This window comes from Pleuronectes platessa, chromosome 9, assembly GCF_947347685.1.
Source record: "Pleuronectes platessa chromosome 9, fPlePla1.1, whole genome shotgun sequence".
Lineage (NCBI taxonomy): Eukaryota > Metazoa > Chordata > Actinopteri > Pleuronectiformes > Pleuronectidae > Pleuronectes > Pleuronectes platessa.
In genome coordinates, this window is record NC_070634.1 from 4,464,509 (window position 1) to 4,473,893 (window position 9,385).

General features: G+C 41.0%; 2 protein-coding genes across 2 annotated transcripts; one reads left to right on the forward strand and one right to left on the reverse strand.

Annotated features, from left to right (window-relative positions):
* Positions 1 to 1,305: 1,305 nt before the first annotated feature.
* On the forward strand, positions 1,306 to 5,819 carry cpt2 (carnitine palmitoyltransferase 2). The gene is made up of 5 exons (XM_053430066.1): positions 1,306 to 1,867; positions 2,627 to 2,707; positions 2,802 to 2,908; positions 2,998 to 4,302; positions 4,848 to 5,819. The coding sequence occupies exons 1-5, from the start codon at positions 1,686 to 1,688 to the stop codon at positions 5,183 to 5,185; spliced, it is 2,013 nt and encodes a 670-aa protein (XP_053286041.1). The 5' UTR covers positions 1,306 to 1,685; the 3' UTR covers positions 5,186 to 5,819.
* A 150-nt stretch (positions 5,820 to 5,969) lies between these two features.
* magoh (mago homolog, exon junction complex subunit) lies at positions 5,970 to 8,928 on the reverse strand. Its single transcript, XM_053430070.1, has 5 exons — positions 8,733 to 8,928; positions 8,343 to 8,401; positions 7,872 to 7,982; positions 6,270 to 6,352; positions 5,970 to 6,186 (listed from the first exon to the last, which is right to left on the reverse strand). Exons 1-5 carry the CDS (start codon positions 8,821 to 8,823, stop codon positions 6,087 to 6,089), a joined length of 444 nt encoding a protein of 147 aa, XP_053286045.1. The 5' UTR covers positions 8,824 to 8,928; the 3' UTR covers positions 5,970 to 6,086.
* Positions 8,929 to 9,385: the final 457 nt, after the last annotated feature.

The window sequence follows — 9,385 nt, forward strand, 5'->3', positions numbered from 1 at the left end:
TCCATATAATAATGGCATACTCTGATGGGTTAAGAGTCAATTAAAACGTGCAGATGGTTGTTGTGTACCAGTGGCAATGCAAATAGAGCAGGTCAGTAAGTGACAGCATCAGTGGGGACAAACATCAGAAAATGTCATCCATCTAATGGAAGTGAACTATCAACCTCAATTCTTTTGTATATTGGGGGAGGGGGGTCAGATGGTGGTGATGGAAGCTGTTGCCTGGGGGAGGACATCAGTTTAAGCAGATCAGAACAGCAAATAATTAACCATGAGAACATGGCCCCCTGCTGGACATAATAATTTGCTGCACAGTGCATAAGTAATGTTAACGTTTTGCTAATGTAAATGTGCAGCAATGTGTTGTTAATGCTGTACTGCTACGGTATTGAAAGATAACATGTCTTGTCTTTGAGCACTTACTGGTTATTGGATAATGTCTGAACATAATCAATGAATACTCATACCGTTCAATATTTATCCCTGCACTTCTTTTCTTTCTTTTCTTAGACCATCTGTTTTGTTTTATGTTGTTATGTGTATTCTATGTAAGCACACTGAGAGCCACTTCACCATGTCAAATTCCTTGTTTGGGCAACTTACTTGGCCAATAAAACCTGATTCTGATTCTGATTAATTGTTATATTTATTTTTCCTGTCAGGCTGACAGAAGAGTGCAACCCTCATGGGTTCCAATGATACCAAAGGTAAAGTTGCAGCGGTCCAACAACTACTTTACAGCTCAGTCTTAAACAGAACATGCTTCCTTCGTCTCTACATCTGCTACAACAAACTTTCCTTCATACAGCACAACTCCACTCTTTCATATTCATCCAACTAACAGAAATCAGTATAAATGATGGATATTTTAATTAGAAGACCATGTGTCTTAGTCATTGAGATGACACATAGTTGATAGTCTGCCATGTGATATAAGTTAGACAGTAATGCTTACATAGAAGTTAGACTTTTCAGTCTGGGTCATGAATACATATATTGTCTTAGTTTAAACGCCTGAAAGAAAACTGAACTTTTAGTGTTGATAGCAACATCAGTATTTAATGAAACAAAAATCAAATAACAATAAATCTGGATATTTTTTATTCTAAACACATGATACCCACCACACTTCAATAAGGGTATCATACACACAAATATATACACAGAGTAATACATTTCACTGTCATAATGTCTGTCATAAGCTTCTTCGATTATTGTTATTCAGATATCAGCTATTTGATCCCATTGTGTTGCTGCAGTCGGCTCCACAGAGCCATTCACGAGTCTTCACTGTGAACCCTCCAGAAACACTTCCTCTTACGAACCTCAGGTCACGTGACTGCCGTAGTCGGTGCAACTTCCTCTTATTCATTCAAAACTCTAAACTGGGGTCGTTTTTCTGCTCTGTCAATTTTTACAGGGTCGGAAGTGGGGATTATTAAATTTGTTGTCGGATCAATTGTGAGTTCGTCCGGTTGTTCAACTGCTGCGGGAACAAACCGTGGTCAGCGGAGGAAATCTGTCAGCCAATGCTAGCTGCTCATGATAGCTAGCTGCAGTATTTACCTGACGGTCCTGAGGGGCTCCACACCACCTCTGAACGCCCTCCTGTGTTGACAGCGAGCAGGCTTCAACAAACCGGAAGGCTTTAGGTCGGTGAACAACACCGGATATTTACTTTCAATATGGCCAGTCTGCTTTCGGTGCAGTGCGTCGCCTCCCTGAGGAGAAGCGGTGGTCTGGTTCACCTCAGGACCTCAGCACTTGGTGTCAGTCAGCGAAACTACAGCAAGAAAGAAGCGTCTCCTTTCGAGTACCTCCACCAAAGTGTGGTGCCATCGATGCACTACCAGAAGAGTTTACCCAGGTAAGGAGCTCACTGGGAATCTACTCAAGTATTCACACAAGTATGACACTGACATGACTTTATTATTAATTATTGGCCTTGTGTGAATATTACTTTTTTGCCTTGGAAATGCCTGGTGAATGTGGTGAAGTGTGACAAGGTTTAAACAAGTGCCGCATTTAGCTTTTAGATGAATGTAGGGGAAAGTGCACTGTGTTAAGCTCGGTAAGCCTCTAGGGGGCGGTGACATGAGTGACCTCTGCAGTATACTATAAAATAGTGTAAACCCTTGATCAGTGTCTCTTGTTTATTGGGTATTTTAATCGTATGCATGATTGACAAACAGGTTAGGTATAATTGATGAAAACAAAAACGTGTGTATATATATATATATATGTATGATATAGTACATGAAATATAATATGGAAAGCAACCCCAAAATAGGAATTGGTCATGAAACTGTAAAATTGGACCTGACCTTTGCTATGGATTATTCATCCAATCCATGCTTCCTTTTTTATCTCCTTTAGCATAGGAAATACTGCACCAATCTTTATTAAGGGAAAGGAAAATGCTGGCCCGCAATTCATTGCAGAAGCAAAATTTTAAGGGGCATAACCTCGTAGTTGAGAAGAGTCTTTTTTAATTCTTGTGAAACAGGTCAAAACTGATGGAAATCCTCACATGATTGTCTTTACTCAGTTTTCTGTATAATTTAATATTTACTGATTTTTTTGAATGGGCTGAGTTGTCTCCTTGATAACTTTAACAATTGTTCAGGCTACCCATACCAAAGCTGGAGGAGACTATGAAGAGGTATTTAGCGGCCCAAAGGCCCCTGTTGGATGATGACCAGTACAGGTATGTGTAGTGAGACACTCGACCTATTTAATTTCATTAATGGACAATATTAACACTTAAGATCTTGCAAAAATCTTCTTTTGTGTGCCCTCAGAACAACAGAGAAACTCACACAGGATTTCCAGAGTGGTGTGGGGAAACAGCTGCATGAGGAATTGGTAGCCCAGGATAAAAGAAATAAAAACACAAGCTACATCTCAGGTGAAGCCTTTTTCTCGACAACTATAAACCTGAAGTTGAGCAAATTCATACAATTACTAATACAACTGGTTGGCTTTCTTTCATTTCAGGACCCTGGTTTGATATGTACCTGTCTGCTCGTGACTCTGTGGTGCTGAACTTCAACCCCTTCATGCACTTCAATCTGGACCCTAACCCAGAGTACAATAACCAGCTTGTACGGGCAACTAATATGGTGTGTTCAGCGGTCCGCTTCATGAAAACACTTCGAGCTGGAGTACTGGAGCCTGAGGTTTTTCACCTAAACCCAGCAAAGAGTGACACAGACGGATTCAAAAGGTTCATCCGCTGGGTCCCATCCTCTCTGTCTTGGTATGGAGCATACATGATGAATGCTTACCCCCTGGACATGTCTCAGTACTATCGCCTCTTTAACTCAACTCGGATTCCGAAATGTGGGCGGGATGAGCTCTTCACTAATGAGAAAGGGCGACATCTCTTAGTTATGAGAAAAGGCAACATGTATGTGTTTGACATCGTCGACAAAGATGGGAATTTAGTGAAGCCTGCAGAGATCCAGTCCCATTTACAGTACATTTTGTCTGATCCGACACCAGCGCCTGCCTTCCCTCTTGGGGTGCTGACCAGTGAGAACAGGGATACGTGGGCTCGGCTAAGGGAAAAACTGATAGCGGCTGGAAACGCAGAGAAATTAAATCTTGTTGACAGCGCAATTTTCTGTTTCTCTCTGGATGATGAGACCATGCGAGACCATATTCACATCTCCCACAACATGCTGCATGGTGATGGCTGCAACCGGTGGTACGACAAGTCCTTCAGCATCATTCTCACAAAGGATGGTCAGGCATCCATTAATTTTGAGCACTCATGGGGCGATGGTGTAGCTGTGCTCCGCTTGCAGAATGAGATCTTCAAAGACACCACGGAGCAGCCACTGGTGCACCCAGGTTCTGTTGCTGCTGCTGTAGATTCGGCCTCTGCTGTGCGCAGACTTGAGTTTAGGCTGGACAGTGAGCTGGAAAATGGCATCAAAAATGCAAAGGAGAACTTTGATTCAGCTGTGTCAGAACTCACTATTGATGCCATGGAGTTCAAGAAGGGTGGGAAGAAACAGCTTAAGAAGAGCAAGTTGAGTCCAGATGCTATAGCCCAGCTGGCTTTTCAGATGGGCTTCCTGAGGCAGTATGGAGAGACAGTGGCCACATATGAGTCGTGCAGCACCGCAGCATTCAAGCATGGCCGCACAGAGACGATCCGACCGGCTACCTCATTCACCAAACAGTGTGCCCACGCCTTCGTTTGTCAGCCAGGACAACACAGTGTGGAGCAACTGCAGGCCATGCTCCATGAATGCTCCAAATATCATGGACAGCTCACCAAGGAAGCAGCTATGGGTGTGTATAAGACATTTCTACAAATGGTGATCTTAAGATTTAAAAAAAACACAAAAATGTTACTAAAACAGTGACATTTTAGTTGTCCACATTACAACAGTAGAGATGGATTTGTCCCCATTTATTATAAACTTATATAAAACCCTGATCATTTGGTTTCATATCATAAATAGTGTGATCTATTTTTTGCACTCTTATGTTCTCTGGCAGATTTTTTCAGTTGGATATGAGAGAGGTGCTGTATGAGATCAGTTTTGATGAAGGGGGTGTGACGCTGTTAGCAAGCCTGGGGCTGTTTGAAATGATTAAATGTAGATCATTGGTTATTAAAAGGCAAACAGTCATCACAGTGCTCATGATCACAACCAAGATTATGTGCCTTAACATTCTTAATTAGCCTGGAGTAGCGCACAGTCATCACTATATAGTCATCACGCATCCTCTGTGTAAATACACACATTGACTCTGACACAACAGCAGTGGTTTCAACATACACATAAACTAACAGCTGCAGCACTAACCACCTTTTCCATTTCTCTCACCAGGCCAAGGTTTTGACCGACACCTCTTTGCCCTTCGATACTTGGCCAACTCAAAGGGCCTAGCTCTGCAAGACCTGTACACTGACCCTGCTTACGCTGCCATCAACCACAACATCCTCTCGACCAGCACCCTCACCAGTCCAGCCGTGAACCTTGGCGGCTTCGCCCCAGTGGTGCCTGATGGGTTTGGCGTTGGCTATGGGGTCCATGATGACTGGATTGGCTGTAATGTGTCCAGCTACCCTGCTCGCAACGTCCATGAATTCCTGCAGTGTGTCCACAAGTCTTTGGAGGACATTTTCACAGTCCTGGAGGGAAAGACACTAGTTAAGAAACAATAGTTAAGTTTGTTTTATTTCGCTTGGTTTCTGCTTAGTTGGTTTAACATGTCTGCATTATGGTGCAGTAAGTAATAAGAGAAATACTTTATAAGCCACGGGAGAATAAAAGGAGTCAGCATTTGGGTTTTAAGTTATGAAAAAAAGCAAATGGTGGTTAGGAAATTACAGGCTTAATGAAGTGTCATTATAATCAAAACAGATGTGAAATGAATAGGTAGCTTTCTGCATTTAATTATAGACAGTATCCACTTTAATTTATGGTACAATGAACATCAAAACTGTTTTTCACTCTGGCTTATTTCATCCAAGTGTTTTTTCTTTTAAGTTGTGATTGAATCAAACAGCTACACCTTGATATACCTGTACTGTAGCATCATGTGAAGGGTTGGCTAACTTCTCGGATTTAGCAACATGTGAAACAGCGTCAGCTAAGACTGAAGAGTGCTGGTCACAAAACGGATGCATTTAATCATTTTAGATGTAGAACTGTCTGCAATTACAATAGAGACAAATGATGTGCCTTATCAGAAAGCATTAACTAATGTCTCTATAATACACATACAGTTTTTCACGTGCAGCCTTATTGGTGTGGGTGAGTGCAAGTTGAAATAAAACCTAATTATTCCAAAAATAATTTTGGCAAGACCATTTTCTTGTTTACAATTTTTTTACTAATAATACAGTATTTCTTTACACATGAGTATAGACGATTAAATTGTTTTTAAAACCTAGGCTGTAGCGTCTATTTGCAAAGAACACTCAAAAGTTAAACAAGAACGCAACGTTTGTCTTCACTGTTTATTTAAAATAAAAAATGGTTTCATCAAAGGCAAATTTACAAATGCGGTAGGTCAACAACAGAAACATTAGCTAAAGCAATTAAAATGAGCAAAATCCACGTTTAGATGGGCTTGATCTTGAAGTGGAGACCGATGAGACTGAAGACGAGACATTTCAGGTCTTGCACCAGGTAGTAGAACACGCGAAGACCTTCAGGGTCCCTGAAACAAAGTGAAGATTTTTAAAGCTGTGGCCCTTAAACAGTGACAAATATGCTGTGATCACTCAACTCTACAATACTCACTTTGACTGGTTGACATCAATCAAGGATCCGATTTTGGAAGTTGTGAATGAAATATGTTCATCACCGATGACGATCTCCAGTTCCTGTGAATAGTAGCGCAAATACAGAGAATTTACAACTAACATCACATAAAAATATCAATTATTTTACGGTTGAGTGGTAACTTTAAAGGGATAGTTCACCAAAAAAAGAAATTCCCTTTATCTTCTCACCACTGTTTAATGGGCAAACAGCGTTGCAGCAGAATCCAATACATTTGAAGCCAATGGTGACTTAAACTTCGGACGTTATACAATAGAAAAAACACAACATGTCTCCATACTGCTCGTGTGGTGTCATCCAAGTGTCTGCAAGCCCTGACATTCATATTCGACTCAAATCCAGTTCCTTGACACCATGTTCTTAGCCTAAAAGGCCACTGGAAGTGGTTAAGCTAGCAGAAGTAGCTACACGATGGTGTCTGAGGGTCCGTGAGATATCAGCGGACATTTAGGCTTTAAAGCATGGTGTAAATTACGCTGTTTCGAATCGAATTTGAATGTCGGGGCTTGTGGACACTTTGATGACACCCCACAAGCAGTATGGAGGCTTGTTATGTTTCTTCCGTTTTATTATGTCTGAAGTGTAAGACTGTTTGCTTCACTTGTATTCTGTTGTAAAAAAGTTTACCCCTGAGACTCCAAAAGTGTTTCTAGACTTACAGTGTTTTGGTGAACTATCCCTTTAAAATGGTATCAACCTTTCTAACCCATGTTCAATGATATCAGATCATAATGTGATCCCTTGAAGACAATTGTTTTGAAAACAAATACACTGACTATCGCAAAAAATGTATTCAATAAAAGCTAGAAAACTCGACTGGTGTTATGTTCTAGGTGCAGTGTGCCCAGTGTAGAGTAACCATTCAGAACTATCAAAACAAGAAGCTGGAGAGATTCATGCAAAATTATTTGGTCACTTGTGACAAATTATCTTTTAAATACATGGGAACTGGCAGCGAGACCTGCCTGTCCATTTCCCAGCACACTGACTCCGAACACAAAAAGCTCAACAGCGCCTCCACCTGAAAACTCAGGACTTTCCATACGAGTATAAACATTTTAACCCTGGTTTACCGATCACTTATCAATTCCATTCTCACCTTAAACATCTCATCCTTGTACAATGCCCTTACCACAAAACACACAATATAAATCTTCCACATCAGGTATCAGGCCAGCAATCTAAAGGAAATACATCCTGATCAGCGAGGAGCCATCTTAGTCCCTACACCCGTCTCTGCAGTTACTGCCATAAGGCAGGGGTTACCAAGTCCCAGTGGCCCAGAGAAATCTCCTTCTTTCTCTCTGCAATAACCATTCTGAACCTTTATAATAGACAATGCATTTTAACCTGTTTTGTCAGGTGTCGTTTTTAATTTTCTGGCTCTGGAAATTTTGGTTAGATGTGTGCTTTGCGTTTTAAAGGTAAATTGTGTATTGTTGAGCTCTGTTTTTAAATATGAATTATGTTTGTACAGTTGAGCCCTGTCAAAAGGAGAATCTCTAACTCGGGTAGAAAATAAAGTGTAACCAACTATCTATGGTGAGTGGAGTCACAAACCTGTCTGCCAACTCTATCAGGAGGTGGCCACAATGCATCGTCTTCCTTGGTGATCTCACTGTCGTCAATGATCCTCTTCAGCTCCTCCATCACACTTTTGTGTACATATGCCTGGATTGGTACAGAGGGGAGATGAGAACCTTTAGCGCTGTGCCACCTATTTACAGGATAGCTCCACGTTGATAATGTGTACAATTACATACTTTGACCGTGCTTGTGAAAACATGATTTGACTGACAAACAATGACCCTCTCTACTCGCACTACACTCTGTGAATCCAACCCTGAATTACATACCATGCTGCATAAACGCATATTGATGTCACAGATTGGCATTATGATCAAAGTAGCGTTATAATATGGCAGCAGATATTTTTACCATTCATACCAAAGAAAACCACACAAAAAGGGGCTGAAATATGTTCAGTTGCTGTTAACTCCAAAACAAAGACGCTTGCTAATCATAGATTACCTCTTTCCTGATCATGACGTCATTCTTGTAGTTGCTGTTGTTGGCATATCTCAGTTTGCCTGTAGGAACATGGTGAGATTAAAGCAGAGATTTGAATCAATGGATCACTTCCACAACACGCACGAGTTCGCTACCTCCTCTTAAGGCCGCGTGGCGCTACTATGTCCAAAGGATATTACTTAAAGCATAACTAACTTTAAATTACACACGCTATAGGAATACATTCAGTCTAGACGTAAACTAATATAATTTATCATACAATGGTAACTACAAGTTGAAACTGGTGCTAGCAAGTGGTTGTGAGTGAGCTGGGGCCTACACAGCGGCTAGCCACGTTAGCTTGGAGGTAGGAGAGCTAACACGTCTGTATTACCGCCAATTTTTACTCACCATCAGGTCTGAATTCAAACTCCAGGAACTCGTGTCCAAACTTCCCCTTGTGACCAACATAATACCGTAAATAGAAGTCACTCGTCGACATGTTCACTCTCCAGAAGGTGCTCTTTCGGGAGAAGACTGCGGAACAAAACTCTGCGAGCAGGGGCAGTCCGGAGCACCGAAACACAACTGCGCATGCGTTAAGAGTCAACACCGGAAGTAGAAGTGTTCAGTCCCCGAGATCTGTCTTTCAGGAATTTGGGCCAGCTGCTCACAACTGGATAAAATCTTATCATTCCTCTCTAGAAGTCATAAAACAGTTGGTCTGATTTTGAAAAAACAATATAATGACCTCTGTTGTAATGTGATTCAATTTCAATGGTTTTGGTTATTTTTCATTCACAATAGTAGTTTACAAAAATCGTCTCCCCAATTTAGTGGTTACTTCAATAAATGTAAGTCGTACTTGAAATCCCTCGTTAATCAAAGGAGGTATAGCACAAAGATTGTATGACAGTTTAAAGGATTTCGCCACTATTTCCCATTGTGTCTGAGGTTTCATTATTAGTTTTTGTTATCAATCTGTTGATGCTGTTTTATATTTTATACATTTCAGTTCCAAGTATACCTTCATATCTGTAACTCAGTCACTGTTATTCATTACC

Coding starts and splice junctions, on each gene's coding strand:
- cpt2 (XM_053430066.1), top strand. CDS start 1,686: ATGGCCAGTCTGCTTTCGGTGCAGTGCGTCGCCTCCCTGAGGAGAAGC. Junction 2,708..2,801: donor TTGGATGATGACCAGTACAG/GTATGTGTAGTG, acceptor GTGTGCCCTCAG/AACAACAGAGAAACTCACAC. Junction 2,909..2,997: donor AAACACAAGCTACATCTCAG/GTGAAGCCTTTT, acceptor CTTTCATTTCAG/GACCCTGGTTTGATATGTAC.
- magoh (XM_053430070.1), bottom strand. CDS start 8,823: ATGTCGACGAGTGACTTCTATTTACGGTATTATGTTGGTCACAAGGGG. Junction 8,402..8,732: donor GTTTGAATTCAGACCTGATG/GTGAGTAAAAAT, acceptor ATGTTCCTACAG/GCAAACTGAGATATGCCAAC. Junction 7,983..8,342: donor ACGTCATGATCAGGAAAGAG/GTAATCTATGAT, acceptor GTACCAATCCAG/GCATATGTACACAAAAGTGT.